This window comes from Rhipicephalus microplus, chromosome X, assembly GCF_043290135.1.
Source record: "Rhipicephalus microplus isolate Deutch F79 chromosome X, USDA_Rmic, whole genome shotgun sequence".
Lineage (NCBI taxonomy): Eukaryota > Metazoa > Arthropoda > Arachnida > Ixodida > Ixodidae > Rhipicephalus > Rhipicephalus microplus.
Window position 1 is genome coordinate 483,714,960 of NC_134710.1, and position 24,597 is coordinate 483,739,556.

Consider the following 24,597-nt stretch of genomic DNA (forward strand, 5'->3'; position numbering starts at 1 on the left):
AACGGCGAATCGTGACAGCAGGTTATGACCAAGTACGACGTGAAGCGGAGCACGTTGGGAGCGTACGTGAAAAATGAACAACAGATTCGACAAGCCTTCGAAAGCGAGAAGTTTCATGCCTCTAGAAAGCGGTTGTGAACCGCAGCTCATCCCCAGCTCGAAGAAGCTTTGCTTCGGTGGACTACTGACTGTCGCAACGCGCATCTGCCTTTGAGCGGACCTCTCATCATGGCGCAAGGTGAGAAGTACGCTGCAATGATGAACATTGAATCGTTCAAAGCGTCAGAAGGGTGGTCTGCGAGGTTTTGAGAGAGACACGAACTTGTCTTCAGGAGTGTGTGCGACGAAAAGGCCAGTGTTGACAAAAGCATGACCACCGAGTGGAGAAATGTGAAGCTGCTGGAGCACATCGCCGCATATGAACCACGTGACGTGTTCAATGCAGATGAAACTGCTCTATTTTTCAGAGCTCTGCCCGACAAGACGGTGACTTTCAAAGGGGACGCGTGCATTGGTGGCAGGAAGTGCAAGCAAAGGATAACTGTGCTTCTTGCCGCCAATATGACCGGCACGGAGCGCTTGCCACTACTTGTCGTCGGGAAAGCGCTTAAGCCATGTTGTTTTAAGAACTTCAAAAGCGTTCCTGTCGAGTACACAGCGAACAGGAAGGCATGGATGACATCGGACATTTTTCGCGGCTGGCTGCAGCAGTTGGACCGGCACTTCACGTCAAAGGACCGCAAGATAATTATGGTTGTTGACAACTGCAGTGCCCATGACTGTACAGTCGAACTGAAGAGCATCAAAGTAGTTTTTTTGCCGCCCAACACTACGTCTGCTCTTCAGCCGATGGACCAGGGTATCATTCACTACGTGAAGTCGAAGTACCGCAAGCACCTGCTAGAGCCAATGATCCTGTGCTCAGAAGCTGGAAAGCTGTATCAAGTGGACTTACCCGGCGCAGTGTACATCATCGCCCACGTGTGGAAAAACACTCCGCCGCAAGTCATCGCCAACTGTTTTCGGCACAGCGGTTTTGTGAGGCCCGAGCATGCAGCAGTAGCTGACGATGGCATCGAGAAGGTGTCAGCCGAGTCCTCCGACGATGACTGCCCGACTTTCAATGCTGTCCTTCCCACAGATGTGACCTTTCAGGACTACATCGCGATTGATCATGGTGTCACCACGAGTGGTCTCCTGACCGATCAAGAGATTATTAATGAAGTCACGGGCGCCCATGAAGACCACGATTCTGACGAAGAATCATGCAAGGAGATACAGCCGCAACCTCATCGCACCTCACGGGAAGTCTCAGAGGCGCTGTTAATATTAGAGGACGCTTAACTGAACACTCCCGACAGCTTGCGTGCTGTTGGCCATTTGGAACAGTTAAGAAAAATTGTGATGTCAGCTGGAATCTGCGCGAAAACGCAGACGACAATTACAAAATACTTCAACAAATAAAGGTATGCTTCTGCAGCTTGATTTTAAATGTTGTTTTCCCTGTTCATTCGTTAATTCGGCATTCGGTTAATTCGGACAGTTTTTCCGGTCCCGTGAAATCCGAATTAACGAGCTTTTACTGTACCGCACAATCTGTACTTACAGGACCCATTTAAACACTCACTCAGGACAAACCATAATAAGGCCATCTTTCAACCTGCTAGCCGTGTCAATACACATAAGTATTGTTTATTCCCAATGGCCATTAGTTTTTCGAATAGGCTGCCAGTCAATGCTGTGAATTGTTCTACACTGGAATTTTTTGTCAACTGTCTAGAAGAGATTGATTTTTCTAAAAACGCATACATGTGAATCATGAAGTATCTTATGTGTATTAATACTTTCTTTCTTTTCTATTTGTGTAGCGTTATTATGCCTCATGTTACCTCTATGTATCCACTCCTGCATGGGCCCGATTAGGGCCTGCAGTATGTACAAATAAATAAAATAAAATGTTTGACGTAAACTACAATCAAACCTCAATATAAATGAACTCAGACTTGCAAGAGAAATTTTTCTTCATGTATTGTGAACTACCATAAGAACCGGAATATAGGTCGACCTCCCAAACTTTGAATCTCCGAAAAAGAAAATTTTAAAAATCGTGAAGTATAGCGGCGTACCCTTACTTTGGTCAATACACAAGACAACCAGCTGCACTGTGGTGACATTTCTGTTCATTTGGACGCTAATCTTATGTAGTTAAACGCAAGAAGGCCACAAAGTGCTGTCAAACTTTGCCAAATGCCGTTGCCTAGCCTTGCCCAATGGCGCCGCTGCTGATTCTCACAATGGCAATAGAGGCTTTCGACTTCACGTGGCTATTGTTGCAAGATTTCCCCATTTCTTTCTGCCAATGACCAGTATATAAGAGGAGGATAGACTTTTCATTGCATTTTTCTTTTTGATTCAACCTATATTCCGGTTTTTATGTTTCAAAAGTACCAATAAATTGAATCCTACATCTCCTCAGTAAGCGATTTCGAGAAATGTCGCAGCCAAAGAAGACAGATATAAAGGAGCGTGGCTGCTTGGCACGAGAGCCGATACTAAACTCAATGTGTGACAAAAATTTTGCCTCTCTCGCACAACTGTTGATAGCACTAAATGTTGATACAAAAAGTTTTTTGAAACCATGATGAGGAATATGGTGGCAAAGCTGACGGCTCACCTAGCTTTTTCCTATGCATGTGCAACTCAGGAACAGCATTTTCCTGGTGGAAACTGGTGCCGCTTTATTGAAACATGGTAGCTGCTGCCATGCAGCATCGGTCAACCGTAGTGGCATGTGCACCTACAAGGTTCCCACATGCTGTACCATACATATGCATGTGTTTGCCATTCAAGTGCCTGTGTAGAAAGCCCACACTACTCCAGGGTGAGCATGAATGTGGTGCATACTTTGCCTGGACAATATGGCGACAATGATGCTACAGTAGTTTCTGTAAGTTACATGCACATTCAGTGGCCATGCACAAAGAGGTGATGGGAAATAGTTGTGCAGTGTTCGGATCGCTCCCCATTAAAAGCGAGCAGCACATGTTACAGCCCTACACAACACAAGCTGTCAAGCAGATCTGAAAATGCTTGTCGCAACAAGACTGTCAGTGACAAGTCGTACAAGGAAGTCTTTGGTAGCTGCCATGACCTCTCTTTCAATGCTTATCTATATGGGCATCATGCAGCTGTCGTAATCGTTGGTTAGCTGCCTTCAGCAATGAAAAAAACACAACCACATTGCGAGTAGAGCAACACAGATAAAGGCACTAATCAAATTATGGATTGAGGCTAAAGCTACTTAATAGATTAATACTTAAGAGTGTCTAAAACATGAATATAATTGACAACAGCACTTCAGTAACCGAAATTGTCTTGTTTGTACTATGCATATGAAGTATTAAGTGTTTTGTACTAGTATTCGTATGAAGACTGTACATTCAGCTGTATACTATATTCTATGAATTGTGTCTGAACAGTTTATGCATATATCACTGTATTTCTTTTTTATGTGTGCAACTATTGACATTTATGTAATGTAGTGATCACTAACAGCATCTCTGAAAACCACTCATTACATATATATGTAACAGATGCTTCACTCACATCATAATTACCTTAGTTATCTGGATAATTGTTTACCAATTATTAGTGCTAAAATCCTAATTTTTTTTTTTTTTACTGTGCTCATCCCTTGCTGTTTTGTTGGTGCCTGCAAAATATGGCCGTGCACCACGTCAAGCCTTGCTGGTTCTCAGTCCTCTATATCAGTTAGGTGTAGAAAAAAATTGGGTCCGACTTAAAGAAGTGTTAAAGTAAGCCTGTAACATAAAATGCAACTACAGGGGGACATTCTAATAACTCATTTTTTGTATAATCCTATCCTTAGTACTAAACATTCACTATGAAAACATTAGGCTCGTGCAAATATTGGAATGATTAGAATATTCGAACTAATATAATAATAGAATATTCGAATTTCTGTCGATTCGAATTTTACATTATTGAAAATTTCGAAGTATTCACAATGAACGAATAGGTGTATATTAGTCCGCATGTAACCTGCTTTAAGGGTGGTTCCACTGCGGTGTAGGAGTGCTAAGCCGTAAAAACACCTATTCAAAAGAAATCCACTCTGCCGAGAGTGACCATGATAACCCCCCTTCAAATTGAAAGAGGCCCCGCAACACTTTTTAAGCATGGTCAGAAAACGCTGCAGATCGGTAGTCAAGGCTATTAGAAAACGCGAGCCTAATATTATAGCGCAGCATGCGGCGCACCATTCACATTTATTTCTCAAAATCAGCTAAAAATTGCTCTCTTGGCAAATGACACCACATGCCCATAAATCACTTGTCACAGCCATTATATCAGCCATTAGCTGATTTGAGCACGGCGCAATCGGTGGTTACTGGGACGGCCGCAGGAGGCTGCCACTTGTCCACACATACGCGCGTGAATGCACACAAAAGCCGCGTATTAAACAAAAAAAAGTCTTCAAGGTCCCGAGACGCACGTGACGTATTTTCTTTCCCCGTGCCATCCCTCTCTTCTAAGCTTCCAGTACTTTCGTCGGACCAAGAGAAAAGAGAATGCAATTGCAGCGTGCCACAAATCTTTGCAACTCTGCTAGTACTGGGCGGATTCTAAAGATCTTTGCAGAGAATCCATTTCATGGCTACTTGAAGAAGTGTTGCAGGGCGCCTTTAAATGAACATATTACCCTCGAATGAATTCATTATTTTATTAAGCTTAAAAGCTTGTTATGGCGGGTTATGTGCCCTAAGTATAATAAATTTTAAAATGTTACGTATTTTACATGTCATCACTTGCACCCTGCGGAAAGTCAAATCCTGCTACTACTCAAAGCTGTTACTACTTCCTTTGAACGAAAAAAAAAAGGCATTTAAACAGAAGCCCTATTTCAATTTTTTTTTAAATATTGTGCAGCTTAATTAGACCATAATAAATATGCCCATTTTTCTTCATATGCCATATATACTAATCGAATTCAATTTGAAATTATTTAAGCCAGATCAATCTTTGCTTCGAATTCGTTTCGAACCTAAAATTCCCTATTCGAGCACAAGCTCAAAAGATATCATTGCAGTGCACTACCACTTTGCCAGTGTTAAACATTTGTTTAATAAACATAGGATATAAAAACACACTATGAACTGCACAGGAGACATGGAGTGCTCCTCTATCAGATGTAGTCATGTAGGAATTCAGCACTGCGCTAACGCAGAGGCAGCGCAGCGGGAGAGGGTCATTCGCTCGCTCAGCGAGGTGACGGCACCCTTTCTGGCACCCTACCGAGGTCAGCCCCATGTTTTTTTTTTATTTTTTTGCAATTTTAGGTTAATTATTGCGATAACTTATTGGTTATTTCTGTTATGTTACCCCCGACCTTGTTTGTTCATTTAAGCCTAAGTCTGAGCATTGCTAGGTTTGTTATGGCCTGTAATGAGCGAGCAAAGAGAAGGGTCTACGTGGCAGGGATGGGAAAGGGGGAAGCATGGCACGGGCGCATGAGAAAGAGCCAACACTCTGCGAGAGCTTTTTTTTTTTTTTACCTCTATCTTCGCGGACAGCGTTGAAAAGAGAAGGGTCTTTACGTGGCAGGTACGGAAAAGGGAGAAGCGTGGCACAGGCGCATCGCAAATCGGCATTTGAGAAAGAGCTAACATTTTACCACAGCCTTTTCTTTCCTTTTCTTTTCCTTCGCACGCAACATTGAGGTGTCGGAGGTGCCACCTCAAGATTGGGCGTGGTGCTGAGAGCATTTTCGGAGTGCGGTATATTCGAATTAACTGCTGGCCGTCGCAAGTGCTTGCGCGTTCGCATTACAGGGCGTTTTCGCCCATTGGAATACACATAGCTTTGACGGAACCTGAGCGCGAGTTCAAATTAACTGGAAGTTCGAATTAAGCATGTTATAATCAATGAGATTCGACTGTATGTACAGATGCCTGCGTCAGCTGACATGAGGAGGGGGTGTGCCTAGCATCTTCTAGTTATAAAACACAGCTGCTCAATGCCACATTCCAAGTGAAGGTGTGCCTAAAAACTCAGAGTGGCGGCACGGCTGTGATCTGTAGCAGTGAGCTTATTTAAAACTTTTCAAGCTACACTACACGTTTTATGCAAAGAAAAAATCTGTAAACCAGGGGTGTGTGCTCAAGCCAACGTTTCGACAAGTGACCCTGTCTTCTTTGTTGTCTTGAATTTTCAGCCCGAAGAAGACAGGTCCCCATGTCAAAACATCGGCTCGAGCACACAACCCCTGTTTACGAGTTTTTTAATTCCAAGCTTCCATCTTACCCCTCCTGACATTTTATGCAGAGGGATTATACCAGAGTGTGAGTGATCTGAAAGACTTAGCATATTAGCTAAATTGATTTGTACACTCTCACAAAACTATTGTAGGGCGCTAGTCAGTAAAGAGTAAGGAACTTTGAGACTTTGTTGATACAGTCGCTCATGAGAAAGCATGACAAGGTTTAAAGCGTACTGTAAAAACCCAAGTATAATAAAAGTTAACAAAATAGATATGTATTAGCATTTCCAATTTCTACCTCACACTTTTTTCTTTCTTTTTTTGTTAGTTTATTAAGAATAATCACAGAATTGTCCAAGGAGACACGACTAAAGGCAAACATTGCCTGACTGGGCCGTGCCACCCATACAGCAGCAGCAGCAAAAAAAAAAAACATTTATGAATATAAAAGTGTACCTGAAAATCAAATTCTACACTTGTTGACATAGATTTACAATTCATGAAAATAAGTACAATAAATGAAAACAGACAACAAGATCAATATTATACAGTTATATAGCACTGAAAAAGAAAACATAAGCATAAATATGACAAAAATATGCATTAAAAACTCTCCAGCAAAAAAAAAATGAAATACAACTAGGTTAGGTACAACATATAGGGCTAACAAAGCACATGTGGGGAGAGAAAAAGAAAGAAATAAAAATAAAAAGAATACATAACATTGATATAGAACCATATTCTTCTTTGATTAGCCTTAGTCCTCTGAAAGTAATTCTTTCATTGTTTTTTGATATGCTTACTTCCTAATTCTAGACTTGAGGAGATTTATGGTTAAACAATAGTCATAGAGAGGCTAGGAATTTGAACAGCAAGTTTTTGTGAGGCGTAACTTGTTCTATATGGTATGGACACAAAACTATTTCTGAAATTATAGCCTGTCATTTTTAAACACTGTATTTACTCTAGAAGGAATGTTTGTCAGATTAAATTGCTGCATGATTTCAAGGAATAGCTCATATGTATAAAGTTTGGCCACCTTTAATGCAGTAGACTCTCAATAAAGAAAAATCTGTTAAACGGAACTACTGCTGAAACGGAACTATCGCCTCTGCAATGCTTGGTTTCGAGCTTGTATTCATCACCCATGTTCATCTCTCAATAAACCGAACTCTTGTTAAATGGAACACATTTTCTTGGTCCCTGCAGGTTCCTTTTACTGAGAGTCTACTCTATTTCATTTTGAAATCGTTTACAGATCCAAACACAAACTTACTCAAAAAAAAAAAAAAAAACGAAATTGTTCTTGAAGTTTACATTTCATAATTGGCACATGGCATGGCAAATGACATGCAGCTTTTTTTCCCTTTGCCCCAAACCACGTATACGTGTTGCTCATGTGCTTGTCTCGTGGTTGAATAAAATATTCTAAATATCAACAAGGCCAGCGAACAGTCCAGCTAAAAGGCTCTTGAATATGAATATACAGGAACAGTTGACTCACTGCGGACAGTTGGGCACTGGCAAATAGAAGGTCAGAGCCAAATGAAGTGCCAGGATGGGAATTGCCAGCAGCCACTCGGGCCAGTAGGCCAGCACGTCACGCACAGGGGCCCAAACCTGCAGACAAGAGCAGCCCTATCGCCTTACCTTGCATGATACATTTGCCCCACTTCTCACACTAATGCTTCTAAAACCACTCGTAATGTGACCACTTATAGGTCAGGACTGGTTACACATGGTCTTAATTACTCTCCTGCAACACATGCATGCTGCTTGTTGTTCAGCACCCTAACATGAAATAACAGTTATCTTTAGTTCTGCAGACAAGTGAGCTAGCAAGCACATTTCTTAGTGGAGGTACACTGGCAGACAGAGCAACAAGGGTGTTAGAAAAAACGAGAGAATGCGTCGCAAATTAATCGACTTGTGCGAATATATGAACACACTGAATATTCGAACGAGTATTAATGTATTCAAATTTGCTTTGACTTGTATTTAAATTACAGGAAATTTCTAAGTACCACATTCAAAAAGAATAAGAATGAATAAGTTTTTATTGAGTAGTATTGAGAACTGAGCAAGTTGGTAATGATTCACAGCTGGTTAAGCTTAACAGCACAAAAAACGAAGACAGAGCAAAGAATTGATTGATATGTGGAGTTCATATTCAAAGAAAAGCGGCGCACAAAAAAGACGGAGACAAAGAAGAGAACCACACACAGCGCTGCACTCACAACTGAAAGTTTAATCCGAGCAACAAGAATTTAAAAAGTAATAGCCGCGCATGACAAGTGAGGTACAACGAGATTAAGTGATACGCTCATCAATAAAAGTGAACTCTTTTTTGTGCAATGTAACCGAGGTCTGGCTTACGCAAGCATCACGTGACTTGTTAATATGATAGGCTTCAGACACCTCACGGGTGAATTGATCGTGGTGCTTAAAAATAATAACAGTGTTAGACAGAAGAGGTGTGCACCCACACGTGGCACAATGCGAAGCTAAATGGGAAGGCGTGCCGTTATGCAAAGAGAGATAGTGCTCCCGCAACCTTTTATTGATACAGCGGCCCGTCTGTCCCACATAATGAAGGCCACAAGATAGAAGAATGCGGTACACCACCCCCACAGCACAAGGCAAAAATCAATCGGGAAAAAATGAAGTTCGCAGTAATTCCTTATATGCATAAACTGGCACATGGGTTAAAAAATGTTGGTTTCCGCTACGGAGTTGATGTGGTTTTTAGGGCACCCAATAAATTGGGAAAGATATGTGCTTTGGTTTCCAATCAGCTAGACAAGATGGACAAGCCAGATGTAAAGAAATGTGCCGTAAACCATAGATATAAGTATGTGCCTTGTGCTGTGGGGGTGGTGTACCGCATTCTTTTATCTTGTGGCCTTCATTATGTGGGACAGACGGGCCGCTGTATCAATAAAAGGTTGCGGGAGCACTATCTCTCTTTGCATAACGGCACGCCTTCCCATTTAGCTTCGCATTGTGCCACGTGTGGGTGCACACCTCTTCTGTCTAGCACTGTTATTATTTTTAAGCACCACGATCAATTCACCCGTGAGGTGTCTGAAGCCTATCATATTAACAAGTCACGTGATGCTTGCGTAAGCCAGACCTCGGTTACATTGCACAAAAAAGAGTTCACTTTTATTGATGAGCGTATCACTTAATCTCGTTGTACCTCACTTGTCATGCGCGGCTATTACTTTTTAAATTCTTGTTGCTCGGATTAAACTTTCAGTTGTGAGTGCAGCGCTGTGTGTGGTTCTCTTCTTTGTCTCCGTCTTTTTTGTGCGCCGCTTTTCTTTGAATATGAATACGCACCAACTCGCCCAACTTTCTATTCTGTTACAATATGTGGAGTTGAAGTTCCCAAAAGCACCATATGATTACAATAAACATCGTAGTGAAGGGCTCCGGAAATTTCTACCACATGGGGTCTTTCAACGTGCACCAAAATCTAAGCATACGGGCCTACAGCATTCTCACCTCCATCTAAAATACAGCCTCCGCAACTGGGATTCGATCCTGTGACCCACGGGTCAGCAGCCGAGTACCTTAGCCACCAGACACCGCGGCGGGGCCAGAGTAAAGGAAGGACACAACACGAGGTTTATATTGAACTACATGTAACACCCCCTTTAAAGTGTTTTCACTGCATTACAAAGATGCTGTATCGTGATTACACGTTTCCAAGGAAATTCTGCACTGCCACGCAGCTCCACTTGAAGGTTAAAGAACATATTACCACCACATCGATTTTTCCCTTTTTAAGCTTAGAAGCTTCCCCTGTTGACCTATGTGCTCTAAGTATAGTAAATTCCAAATGTAACATATTTTACAGGTTATCAAATGCATTCTACTGGAAGTCAAATTCTGCTGCTATTCAAAGTTGCTTCCAATTCTGATTGAACCGTAAAGAATATTTGCACAGGCCTTGTTTTGATTTTCTTTATAAAGTGTGCAGGTTAGTTGGGGCATGACAAATATGCTCTTTTTTTTTATAATATATGAAACATACCATCAAATGAAATTCGAAATTATTCGAACCAAATCACCACAAACTTCGAATTTGCTTCAGACCTAAAATTTGTTATTTGCACAAGCCTACAAATGAACATATGGCAGAGACAGAGAACAGAAATTAAAAACAATGGAAGTGAGGAAGTGGGGTGATTGCCTAGGGGATGAAGCAGTCTTTGCACCTACTTTGCTTTGACTGCTTGTTAGGTTCCATGGCGATTAAGTGTGTGTTGCTACCGTTTGGCTCTGGTTTGTGGAGATGATAATTCTGATAAAAAATCAATTTACTAAGTTGTCCCATAAAGTGACTAATTGTCAATCATTCTATTTACAGACAAGTGACACAGAGCCCTTCCACAAGCATGAAAATAGAATCCAGCGGCCTCAAATCGTTTTCACACCCATTCATTCCCCACTGCTATTCCTTCGCACGAACGTGCATCTGTCCAGTAGAAATTCCAAAATTCAACTGCTTCTGTTAATAGTGCTAATGCGATTTCCGCCTCACAAGAACAAAGTGGACAACGTCTGGTGGGAGGTGCCACCATTGAGTATCATGATACTTACAAAAGAGGTTTTCGTTTTGCACGTTTTCTCGCTTACTAAGTGTCATGTTGCAGTAAGAGTGGTGTTTTCGGGATTGTGGTATTGTAGTTTACTAATACGCAACAAATCATTTCGCTCTTTAGAGTCCCTTCAAAGTGCACAAAAACATGCATGGCTATGGATATTGTTAAGAAAGGCTATATCATTTTAAACAAGCAGAAAACCAAATTTTGAGTTGAAAAAAAAATTTTACGCTACCCTGTGTACTTAAATTGGCCTTGCGAGAAGTGGTGTTTAATGCTTATCTGCTTCTTTCAAGCAGTGTGCAAGAAAAGCATAATATCAACCTTTTCTTTTTCTGTGAAGCATAAACCTCAGCTTCACTGAAGCACTTCTTGATGACAGGTGAATTTGTTTTTCACTTCTGTTTACACATTAAAAAAAGACATAAGGACCAGTGCTGCTAACTGGGCGAGTTGGCACATGATAAAATGATATTGCTCTAGCGTAGCTCAGTTTGAGCGTGAAGAAAAGATGCTATGCAATAAAGAAGGGGAAAAGAAACAGACAACAGTGTGAGCGCACACTGCACCCAAAGAATAAGTTGTCCAATAGCGTATTTAAGAACACTTTCTGATTTTCCAAACCATATTCTGCTTCGGTGTGCCTTGACTTATAAATTTCATCATTTCCTTGTCACGTGTAGTTCCGGTATTTCGTAACAGCTGCATTTTCTGCATGCCAGGCGCTGTCAGTTTTAGTTTAATCCTTCAAGTACGATGATGAATATTTCAAACTACGTGTAACTTTCGTGATTTATTTTAAAAATGGGTAAATTGTCATGAACTACAATTTTCTCATATAAGCAACTGCCCACAAGTCAATTAAAAAAGGTTAATTACAAGGTTTTGGTAACTAACTTCTAAAATGTAGTTTCAGTTGCAGCAAAGTAGTTCCACCTCAACACAGACCATGTGTGCAAAAAGGACTGGAGTGCGAGTGCCATAAAGTTGTAATTAAAAATCTGCATAGTCTAAGAAAAAGAACCCCAATAGCAAGCCTTGCAACATGATGCACCGACAGGGTTTGCGAAAAGCACTGTCCTCCTGTATGGGCACACTAATTTTGCTTTGTTTTAGTTTTATTCCCTGCTATTGATAATTTTTGTCTAATTTTATTAGTAGTAGTACCATCATGTTACGTAATAATTGCATTGTTACTTTAATTAAGCTCATTAGTCTTTGCCTTCTTTTGTAATTACCCTATTCTTTTGTAATTACACTTCTTTTGTAATTACCCCATTCATGTCACCATAGGAGGTCCCCCGTCAGTTTCTATGAAACTTTGGGACCTCCTCCTGTACTATTCCAACCATCTAACCGAATGTGAAATATGTAATAAACTTGACTTGACTTCCAGAGAAAATTCAGTCATCGTCAATAAGTGTTGGTGAATTCCATGATATCTTACGATTACAACAAAACTGAGAATACATAATTCATACCTAGCTGAATGTTTTGACACTTTCTCTATCAAGTGCAAAAAGCCCTGGCACCAAGTAACAGCAGACAAGACAGTTGAGTTAATACAACTGTGGTTTTACGTGCCAAAAGCATGATATGATTATAAGGCACGCCAAAAAGAAAAGCTAGGAAAATTTGGACCATGCACTGACATTGCACAGTACATGGGTCTCTAGCATTTCGCCGCCACCAAAATGAGGTTGCAGAGGCCTCGATTAAACCTGCCACATTCGAGTCAGTAAAAAAGAAGACCAGATAGAACAGTTAAAGAAACGCAGGACTATATTTCAGAGGACACCATCACTTCCACGATGAGCTACGTAAGCCCGACAATTTGATGGCGCACACTTACCAGCTGTCCCTCATGTGGCTTGGCAAACAAAAGATGCACTGTAGCAGCCACCAGATAGGAGAACGCCAGGCGTTGGAGTACACCAGGAATGCGCAGTGCATTTAGATCCACTGCACGTTTCAGCCGCAACAGAAACGACAATGTCAGATTCAGGAACAACTCCTTAACTCTTTAGTTACCGTGCCAAAATGGTTGTTTTTCATATGTCTCGGGAAGATAGTTTTCGCCCATTTGAAAAGTACTCTAGCACGAATCACAGCATACCAAACTTTGCGCAATGAAATGCTCTTTCCAAAAAATATATTTTGTAGAGCAACAAAAATATTTTAGAATGAATAAAAAGTGAAAAGTGTGGAATTTTTGGTTTCCAGATGGTAAACAGTGCAATAAAAAACACTATATATACAAATATGATCAAAACAAAAAATTCAGTATATACATTTTGTACATAAATGACCCAGGAACAGTGTAAAAAATGATGAATGTTGTACAAAATGTTCCTCTTCACATAGATAAAGAAAATCGGAACCGAGGTGCTGCTCCATTGCTCGTGCCATGCAGTGAAGCATTGCATAGTTTTTCGTGAGGCACAAGTGTACTCATACTCTTTTCTCAGTAAATTTTTGTTGTCTTGTGATAAGAGTCTCCAGGTGTTCCAATATAGATGGCTACCCATAGTGTGAATAATTCTTCTATAAATGAAGTGTCCCATAAAGTTCTCTATTTCATCAAGCGTCACCTCTTTTCATGAGCCACCTCACTCCGCATAGGTTGGCGTCCCCATATATGCATTCCAGTATTTTTTTTTCGTTTTTGCAAATATAGTATTAAAAAAAAGGATAATATCGCGTGCAGTTCTAAAAGGTTTTGCACTCCTCTGTAGTCAGTGCCAAGATGTGCTCCGGGAGCCTTCTTGTATTTAGAGGAAGCTCTGCAGCCAGCACCAGCACACTGCGCTCTAGCGAAGTGTGGGCCACGCACGTAACCAGAGAAGCTATAAGATGGTGCACAAAGGTCAGAAGCTATATGCAGTTGTGGAGGAGGAGACAACTTGAGGATGTATGCAAAAGAAATCCATGAACAGCTGTAGATGTCTCAGGCAAGACATCATCGCCATAAAACTTGAAGCTGAGGTGCTGTCATCTTTGAACTCCAAGCTCATCCTCACTCAATTCAGGTGGAGTAACAAGAGAGTTTTGATGAGCGAATGAGTTTTGCAGCGCTGGTGCGCACCCATGCCCGCGTGACGATGGCGTCATAGGAGCGACTAGTGACACTAGATGCAACCCTGTGTCTGATATCACAATGCAAACAAAACCAAAGTTGCTGGAAATGGTCATAGAAGGCCACTTCGACACTTGCGGCAGACCGCAAATATTTTTTGTAAAACATATTTTGCCCGACTCCTAGAAACTGCTTTCTATTGAATATCTGGCATATTATAATGGCAATTATTACTGTTTAACAATGTCAAATCGCAAAGCTGACACTTTAACTTTATATTCGCCTTGCAAAGGTTCTTTTCATTACAGAACTTTGATGTTACTGTACCATAATTACCATGAGCACGCACTTCTGTCAAGTTCGCCAGCCTAGTGCACTTTACAAATGATATACGCACATTGGTTCGCGCAAAACTCTCTCAAAAATCACTAGGTAGCTGAAACGGGCAAATTCAAATTGATCATGGAAGTTGAGTGCTTGAAGTAACTACTAGAAACTGCTGGGAGCACGAGAAACAAATTTAACATGCCAAAATCGATGATCCAGAAGCGTCAATCACTGGGAATCGATTTGAATAGGCGTGGTAACGAAAGAGTTAAAAAAAAGTGTTATAATAGTGCGACTGCAATGGCCAGCTGAAGCGATGGCCAGCCCAAGGGCAAAAATGAAAACACCAATTTCCTAATCGCCTGCTACTGCCATGTATTTGAATGGCTGTCATGATGACAGCATTATGAAATGTTTTCTGGCTGCATTTAGCCAAGGAATTCTGCGCGAGCTTCTAAGTGCTTTCATTACGACAACTTGGTAGTACAAACAAATGGGACAAATGACAAACAAGCACTTGTTTGTGTCCTTTGTCCTGTTTGTTTGTGCTACCAAGTTGTCATAATGAATTTATACCAACTAGCCCATCTATCGACTCTTCTTCTTCAATGCGTGCTGATGTTCTATCATTACACTTTGGGGCTCATGATAATTAATGTAATGGTGTTTTGTGGTGCAAGGGCCAAGGCTGGCCAAAGAGCGCCATGTCAATTTATGTTGGAATGTCGAACCATGAGTAACTATGTGTTAAAATATCATGGCTGTAAAAAGGCCTAGAACATATATACACAACAAATGGAGGTTTGATGCATGTACTGGGGTGGGCGATGAGCTACATTTCGACTGGTAGGAGGTCAACTCGTCACACTGTTTCACTCTCTTGTATTAAACATCGATAGGCACAGTAGGACAGATATGCTCTTAGATTTCTGCAAAGCCTTCGATAAAGTTCCCCATAGTAAACTCATTTCCAAACTTAGAACAATAGGTATACCCGAAATATTCGTTTGTTGGATTTCTGCGTATTTAAATAATCGCGAACAGTACGTTGTTGTAGGGGGCCAATATTCGGACTGTCTTCCAGTCGCATCGGGTGTACCACAGGGCAGTGTGTTAGGCCCTTTGCTTTTTCTATTGTATATCAATGATATTGTTGATGTTATTCACCCTAGTGTGGAAATAAGATTGTTTGCAGATGATTTTGTTTTGTTCAAAGAAATACGTTCCACTAATGATTTCAACAATCTGAGCACTAGTCTTTGCAATATATATGAATGGTGCAACAAATGGGGAATCTCAACGAGAACAAATGTATGTGCCTTCCAGTGACTCGCCAAAAGAATCCACAATCGTATACATACATATTAGGGTTTTTACCATTGCAACAATTAAACTCCTACAAATACCTTGGTGTGACACTCACTTCTAACTTATCTAGGAATCTCCATATTGATAATGTTTGTTCATCTGTCTTTCGCAAACTATGTCTTCTTAAACATAAACTTCAAAGTGCTCTCACGAATATTTAACTTCTTTGTTACACAGCCCTTGTGCGACGAAAACTAGAGTACGCGAGCATTGTATGGGACCCTTATACAAAATGCAGTATATACACTTTTGAGTGTATTCAAAGAAAAGTTGTTAGATTTATATCTAAGTTAGACTAGCCCTCAGATTTAATGCTAGCCAACAACATTCCCTTACTGCAGATGCAAAGACAAAAAGCTAGATTAGAATTCCTTGATCAACTTCTGAACAAAAAAAAATAGCTCTAGACCCATCCCCGTATTTGACACCTCTTAGTAGCCGGCCCACCCGATATCACCACCCAAAGGCCTTGATCCCATATTTTGCTCGCACAGACCTACTGAAGTATTCATACTTTCCAAGAACCATCTGTGAATGGAACTGTCTTACTAATACATGTGATGAATGAATTAACCTACCAAACAACCTTCTTCACCCTTTATTGTTTCGTTTTGCAATTATTTTATTTATATTTGTATATGCATTACCACCCTGCTTGAACCTCGAGTCGGCAGTATTGAATAAATAAAGTAAATAAAATAGATTAGAGGTAGTTCACAAGAGATTAAAAATTTCGATGTTTCGTGAAGATGGCACAAATGCCTCAACAGGGCCCTTGCTTGACCCCAAGAGCTTGAAGACATGCGCCTCTTAAACCTACCCCAGCAGCAGCCTCTCCCAAGAGGCTGAACTACGGCATTGTTGGGGCAATAACACGCAATGTTTGAGATTCATTTAGAAAGCCTAAAATCGAGCCTGTGCTGAATAAGGGGTCTGAGCCAAAGAATAGCACTGGGTGTAGTAGTATATTCTGTTTATACGCCACGAGAAAGTACTTTCTTCTTAATGTGTCAAGTCTCTAGCATTCCAATCATGTGTTAAGGACTGTTATGGTCTCGCCAAACTCACTACAGACAGAGGGGTCATTGCCAAGGAGCAGGTGGGTGTGCAAAGTGTATGTATGACCTATTCTTAGTCGGCAGAGAGTGACCTCAATGCGTCCCACTTTACTACAAGGAGGCCATTATTGCCATTATCCTATCTGTGGTTTGATTAGGTGAAGCTTGTTAGATGTCCTAATTTCCCACAATCGCTGCCAGTGGTCCGTCAGCTTTCTACGCACAAATGTTTTAAGATCTAAGGCAGGTAGACCTATAGAGTGGTTTCTAGATTCCGTTCCTATGGTAGTTGTCATTCTGTCAGCGAGCACATTGCCTTCAATGCCCCTATGGTCAGGAACCCAGCATATTATTAGGCGTTGTTCTGCAAGGTACGCTTTGCACAGAGCTGAAAAGAGTTCAACAAGAATTGAATTCTTGTCTGTGTTTAATGATTTCAAAGCTTTGACAACACTAAGCAAGTCTGTATAGATGACCGCCTTTTAGAGCTTCATACTATAAATATATTTAACAGCAGAAAAGAGTGCATACGCTTCAGCTGTAAAAATACTCGTCTGTGGGTGCAGCCTCTCGCATCCAGAAAAAGACGGACCGACAGCAGCATAGGATACGCCCGAATGGGATTTTGATGCGTCTGTGAAAAATTCAGGGCATGAGTACTTATACTTTAGTTCTCGGTAGTGCATTTATATGTGTACTTCTGGGGCATGCTAAGACACCTCCACAAAAGACATGTCGCACTCTAATACCTGCCACTGCCATGGTGGCAACAGCCTCGCAGGGGGCAATAATACATGCTGAATGAAGAGGGATATCCAATTCTTCACTTAAGCCACGTTTTAACCGCTGTTTGAAGAACGGTGTTTTCCCGTATAAATTAAAAGTTGCGAAGGTAGTGCCAGTATTTAAAAAAGGTGATACCCTCAGCATGTGCAATTACAGGCCCATATCTGTCCTTCCCTTCCTGGATAAAATTTTAGAAAAACTAATTGAAATAAGAATATCTAAATATTTAAGCAAATTTAACAAACTTTCTCCTTGTCAGTTTGGTTTTAGGGCTGGTTTTTCCACTGATACTGCAATTGCTTGTTTCACTGACAAAATCAGAAATATTCATTGATAATGGTAACATCGCACGATCTGTCTTTGTCGACTTTACTAAAGCATTTGACAGTATTGATCATTTCATCCTATTTCGCAAACTCCAGTACTATGGCATAACTGGTCCCGCATTAACGCTATTACAGAGCTTTCTTCTGAATAGGTTTCAGGTGGTTTCGGTCGAAAATTTTACATCCAGTCCCAACCCCATTACAAGAGGTGTTCCGCAAGGTTCAATTTTGGGTCCGTTATTATTTTTATTATTCATAAATGATTTACCACGTTGCCTTAATTATTCTTCTTGTTTACTTTACACTGATGACACGACTCTCTTTTCTCATAACTTGGATTTAGCGTCTCTTGTGTCAAGACTTCAAGCTGACCTTAATTGTCTTGACTGGTGCAACTCTAACAGATTGTTGATTAATTCTTCCAAAACCTGTTTTATGCCTTTTTTATTCCCCAAACAAAAAACTAGCATTCATTCCTTACCTTTATGTGAACTCAGTAGTTATTTCTTTAAGTGATCGTACGTCAGTTTTAGGAGTTATAATGGACACACATCTGAAATTTCAGCAACATATCAATTCTGTTTGTAAAAAGATTTCGTACGGTATCAGGGTATTGGTCAAGTCACGAATGTGTTTTAACATCAAAACTCTGAAGGCATTGTATTATGCATTCATACACAGTCATCTTAGTTATTGCATAACATCATGGGGTAATTCATAATCGGTGAACATTTGGCCGTTAAAGGTATTGCAAAAACAAGCAATTCGACTGATAACTTTCGCTTCACGTCAAGCGCCATCACATGAGATTTTTCGACAGCTTGACGTATTACCCATCTCCCAAATTTACATTTATAATGTGTGTGTTTTGTTTTTCAAAATTTTCCACCGTACCCTTACTATCGACATATTTCCTATTACCTTGTTGGATAATTCCAATAATACTAGATTTGCGGTCGCCTATAACCTGTTATTACCTAAAGTTCGCACTAATTATGGAAAAATTAGCATTGTTTTTTCCTCAATTTCGTTATGGAACTCTTTATCACATGATGTGAAAGACTTAAAGCACATTCATGTTTTTAAGAGAAAATTGAAAAAGTCTATCAAACATATAACTGCTAGATTTTGTTAATTTTTGATATCTTGCTTTGTTTGTAAAAAAAAAAAGTTCGAAATGTTCAGTGACTTGCTCTTTCGTTATTCATATTTTAGATTTTTCATTGTATTAACATAGGAAATCCCGCCTGCCGTTTACTACCTTGGGACCTCCTCCTGCATACTTACTCACAATGTACACTTCTGATGCTAATAAAGAAACATTGATTGATTGATTGACCTGTAGTGAGAACTACTGTCGCACTGGAGGTCGATGTGCATACAGCGTGGCTGAGCTCACATCATTTAGAGTGGTGTAAGTGGGATGCTGTAAATCGAATAGATTTTTAAGAAAGTACATAAAGCTTACGAATGACCTTTGCAAGTAGAACGACCATTCGTCCCATTCCACGTACAGGCTCTGTACTGGAATTGTCCTAAATGCACCAGTAGCCAGCCGGATACAGAGATTAAGAACTGGATCGAGCATATTCAAAGCACTTGGTGTGGCAGAATGGTAAATCACAGAGCCATACTCTAAGCGTGTGCATACAAGGCTTTTGTAAAGTTTTATGAGGCATTCTTTATCACTGCCCCATGCCGTATGTGAAAGTATTTTAAGAATGTTCATGGTTTTAAGACATTTGTTTTTAGGTATTTTAACTAGGATATAAAAGTCAGCTTTGTGTCAAAGACATCAACTAAAAATTTTTTCCTTTGCTCAAAGGGATATACATGTAGTGCCCTCGTATATGAACATCAGGGGAGGAATTAGGCCTCTCTATTTTGAGAAAAGAACGCAGGAGCTCTTCTGAGGGTTTAGTTTGAAACCATTCTTATTGGCCCAGAATGACAGCTTATTGAGACCCCACTATATCTGCCGCTCACATACTGCAATATTACAGGATCTAAAGCCTATCAAAACATCATCAACCTATTGATTGATTGATATGTGGGCTGTGACATTTCAAAACCACCATATGATTATGAGAGACGTCGTGGTGGAGGGCTCCCATCATCAACGTAGACTGAATAAAACACGTTTCTTGGAAAGTATATCCGTAGAGAAGTCATTTTTACTATGAAAAGTGTACAGCTTAGTACTCCGCCCTGCGGTACACTAGTCTCTTGGATAAATGGTTTAGACAGAGCATTGCCTATTCTGACGCGGAAGGTGCGATCACATAAGTAGCCTTCTATTACACTTAGCACGTTCCCTCGAATACCAAATTCTGAGAGGTCTCGCAAGATTCCGAAATGCCAAGTAGTGTCATACGCCTTCTCTATATCAAGAAACACACACAGCAAAAATTGCTTGTGGATGAAGGCAGCCTGAATGTAAGCTTCAATACGCACAAGATGGTCAGTCGTGGAGCGGCCTTGCCTAAAACCGCACTGATACATATCAAGTACTCCATTAGTTTCGAGAAAGTACAAAAGCTGGCAATTTAATATCTTTTCAAATAGCTTACAAAAGCTCGTCAGAGCTATGGGCCGGTAACTGGCTGCACAAGATGGCTCTTTGCCCTGTTTTAGGATGGAGATAACAATAGCTTCTTTCTATGCTAAATGAATACACCCTGCAGTCCAGATCTTGTTGTAGAGGCTCAAAAGCACCATTTGCGCATTGGGATGTAGATGTTTTACGATTGTGTACATGATTTTATTGGTTCCTGGAGAAGTTTTGTGATAAGCTTTCAAAGAAGCCATAAACTTAGCCATGCCAAAGACACAATTGTACTGTTTATTTCTATTAGGCTTATGATTCAAGGGTTTTTTTTTTTTCATCTATTTCTTTGTATTTACAGAAACTTGCTGAGTAGTTTGAAGAGCTAGATACGTGCTCGAAATGTTCACCAAGTGCATTTGCCTGGTATTCAAGGCTGTTGCCTTGGGTGTCAACAAAAGGTAAAGCGTTGAACTGCTTATCTGATAGTTTTCTTAGCCTATTCCACACTTTCCCTTCTTGGTGTACGAGTTGATAGTGGAGATATAGTTCACCCAGCTATCTTTCTTAGCACTACGACGAGTGCGCCTGCGCTTGGATTTTGCTTGTTTGAATTTTTCAAGATTTTCTGCCGTCGGATGCTCGCGTAGCATACGCCATGCCTTATTTTGCTTTTTCCGTGAATTTCTGCACTGGTTGTTCCACCATGGAACACGCTTTTTTCTTGTGACCCCGTTCGTCATGGGACAACACTCTTGTGCAGCATCAACTATAAAAGCAGTAAAATGTGCAATAGCATCGTTTATGTCAAAATTATTAAAAGCATTCCTGGACATACGAGTTATACGATAGAACTTTTCCCAATCAGCGCTTGCTAATTTCCACTGAGGGTTATGTGGTATAGAATGCTGCTCCGTGGTCTTGAGGCAGATAAGGAAGTGGTCACTGCTGTAGGGTTCTTGAACCACCTTCTAATCTAGGCAAAGTAAAAGAGTGGCTGAGCCGATTGTTAAGATCTATTGCAGAATAAGTGTTGTGTGTGGTGCTGTAATATTTTCATTGTTTTTTGTTGAGAAGGCATGTGCCAGAGTTCACGAGATACCGCTCTATCAAGCAGCCTCGTGCATCCCATCGGGAGTCTCCGGTCAAAATTAACGGCTCAGGGAGCTGGTTAACTAGGCCTTCGAAGTCAGCTCTGTTAAGCACTTGATCCGGAGGAATATATAGAGAGCAGATAGTTATTATTTTATTAAGCAAGATGGCACGAATAGCCACTGCCTCCAGAGAAGTTTGAAGTAACTGCTTGCTTGCAATGGACTTTACTGCAATAATAGCTACCCCACCTGACGAGAAAAGGAAGTCATCATCATCATCATCATTTATTTTTCCCTTAAAGGCCCCTGTTGGGGTATTACATAGAGGGGGGGGGGGGGGGGACATAGAAAATTAGACATGAGACTTGTCAGGTCCCAAATTTGAAGCAAACATCGCAGTGAAAAAAATTACCTGTTTCAGTCATGACATATTAATTTAAAATGACATATTGATTTAAAAATGTTGTATTTTGAGGCTGTAGATGCGTCTCTTGTGTACAGAGTACTTTAGGATTAAAGGTGCTCATTAGTTCTCACACGTCATCTAAATTATGTAAAAGGCCTCTAACATTCCACTGCAGGATCTCTTCAGCCATTATTAGCTTGAAGGAGAAAGTACTCCGTATATCAGGATTTCTTTCATGGTAGACCCTCTTTTGGAGGAGCTGTTATAAGTTGTTTCTAGCAGCACGCTCAAGGGAGCGGTGCTGCTCCTTCGACACCATCGGTGTCATAGTGACTGGTGATGTATCCATCGCCTCCCTGGAGGCACTGGATGAACCCACAATGTGGGGAGACTGTTGTTTCAGCCTCAACTCGCAAAAAGAGGACGTGGAGGCCCCTGAGTCACTAGGCTGTAGGCCTTTTGTTGAAGGCAGAGCAGCAGCATGTGCTGCATCCGCCTGGGGGGGCTGGTGGCTTAGCCGCTGCCTCTCTGTGCGAGGTCTGAGTGGAAGCCACTGGCCGTTGTGACACTGCCCCCTCGCATGTCACATCGGCATATGTAGTGTACTGTACTATTGAGAACCGCTTTTGTGCTTCCTTGACCGCTACATTTTCTTCGTATTTGCAAGTTATAATGTCTTTTTCCTTTTTCCATGCAGGACATGATCGGGAGTAGGAAGGGTGTTCACCATCGCAGTTCACGCAGTGAGGTGTGTTGTTGCAGTCATCACAGGAGTGTTCATGCTCACCACATTTTGCACACGTTGGCCATCCTCGGCAACTCAAAGATCCATGGCCATACCTCTGGCACCGGAAACATCATCTGGGATTAGGTATATATGCTCCGACACGAATTTTCATTTACCCTGTTTTAATATGTTCTGGGAGCCTGCTTGAGCCGAATGTAAGGATAAGGTGCTTGGTTGGTATTTCTGTTATCCCTGCATATCTTTATCCTCTTGACATCAATCACATTTTGCTCTTTCCATCCGTCCAATAATTCTGCCTCAATATCAAGTCATCATCTGTCGCTACACCACGAACCATATTCATTGATTTGTGTGCTGTCACAGTTATAGGGATCTAATCTCGAAATCTCTCAAGGCTGGCAAGTTTCTCATGTTGGGATTTGCAAAGATCTTGAGAAGAAGATCTTCATTTGGCATTTTACTGATCTTATATCCTGCTCCTAGTTTTTAATGGAGGCATTTGGCAACAAGGAAGAGTAAGACACCTCTCGCTGGCTTGTTGGTTTCCTCACTGTGGATTACAAGATAACGGGGTAAATTGTCTTTCTACGATGTAAAAAGTTCGATGTCACTTCGGTGCGCACTCTTTTGAAAGAGCAATCAGGAAGTTGAGGGAAGGGAGTACCCATTCAATGTTCTATCATTCAGGTGCTATGGTAGCCATCCACCATCGAGCCCAATAAGGGAACCCTACAATGCTTGGGTAACAAACGTAGAAGTCCGCTATACATAGCTGCTGTAACCCAATATAATATATCCAAGGCTGGATATAGAACACAGCATTATTCCATGCCACCTACGAAAACTGGGAAGCAACTTTTCAGAAAGGATTCGAAGACAGGAAAGAAAAAGGTAGGAGAAGGTGGATAGGAAAAGGCGACCGCCGATTTCCCCTGGGTGGGTCAGCCCAGGAATGCAATCTACGTGAAGCCGGGGCCGCATGTTGCTTCTGCTGGGGGGCCTTAAAGTCCAATCACCCGGCGTCGGCTCAACCTCCAGGATCCCCTTTTCCCAGGCCACGACAAAGCCACGCACGGCTAGGCATGGGAGGGAGTCAAAGCCCCCCCATTAGCTCGGGTCTGTGGTGTCGCTACACACCATCGGGTCTGTGGTGTCGCTACACACCAAACGCCTACTTGCGCAGACGCCCCTGCAGAGACACTTCGGGGCTCGAGACATCAAGCAAGCCAGCAATTTCTTTAAATTTTTCGTTACTATATGTTGATTGCTGCAAAGAAACCTTTTTTTAATATAGCTTGTGCATGCCACAGCTCCATATACACTCAATTACAGCAGGAAGTTCTCGTATTATTGTCGAAACCTTTTGGAATGGCACCTAGGCATCATTATTTGCATAGCTTCTCAAAAAAAAAAAAAGAAACTGGAAATCTGTCTGCATTAGTGCATCATAAACACTCTCAGCAAGTTCCTGGACAACAATCTCAAAGATGATACTTCACCTCCATGAAAATGCAAAGACATTAAAAAAAATTCCACAATTTTTATAAGATCTGCATATTACGGTACGAATCCTTCAATAGTACACAGTATCACACTTAATACAGTTGAACCCCTTTTCAAGAGGTATGCTATGGGCAGCAATGCTTGTCTTTACTATGAAGTGTCTCTCATAAGCAGGGTACGTCATATGCATTTTCTTATCAACCTATATTTCACTGCAGACACACTGTTGTCTCATAAAAGAGGTTCATCTGTATAGACAATTGTTTTATTTGAAAACAAGGCTCCTTAAAGACTTTTGTCTGGGATCGGTGCAGAGTTTGTGCTAGGCCTAATTTAAAATTTGGCATTTGCTTGGCAGTAAGGCAGACTATCTTTGTGCTACAGGCTGACAGCAGTGAAATCTTCGTAAAATGCTTCAACAGTATACGCCCCAGCTTACAGCAACTGATCACCATGAAGGTGGGCAAAAA

General features: G+C 41.1%; 1 protein-coding gene across 5 annotated transcripts in view; it reads right to left on the reverse strand.

Annotated features, from left to right (window-relative positions):
- The window catches only part of Hgsnat (Heparan-alpha-glucosaminide N-acetyltransferase), a 120,571-nt gene that overhangs the window by 36,139 nt on the left and 59,835 nt on the right, over window positions 1–24,597 (reverse strand). For all 5 annotated transcript variants that reach the window (XM_075880882.1, XM_075880881.1, XM_075880880.1 and 2 more), the window contains 2 exons: window positions 12,743–12,852; window positions 7,785–7,900 (listed from right to left, as the gene is read on the reverse strand). In XM_075880882.1, the coding sequence (XP_075736997.1) occupies window positions 7,785–7,900; window positions 12,743–12,852 (226 nt within the window). The remainder of the gene's footprint in view (window positions 1–7,784; window positions 7,901–12,742; window positions 12,853–24,597) is intronic.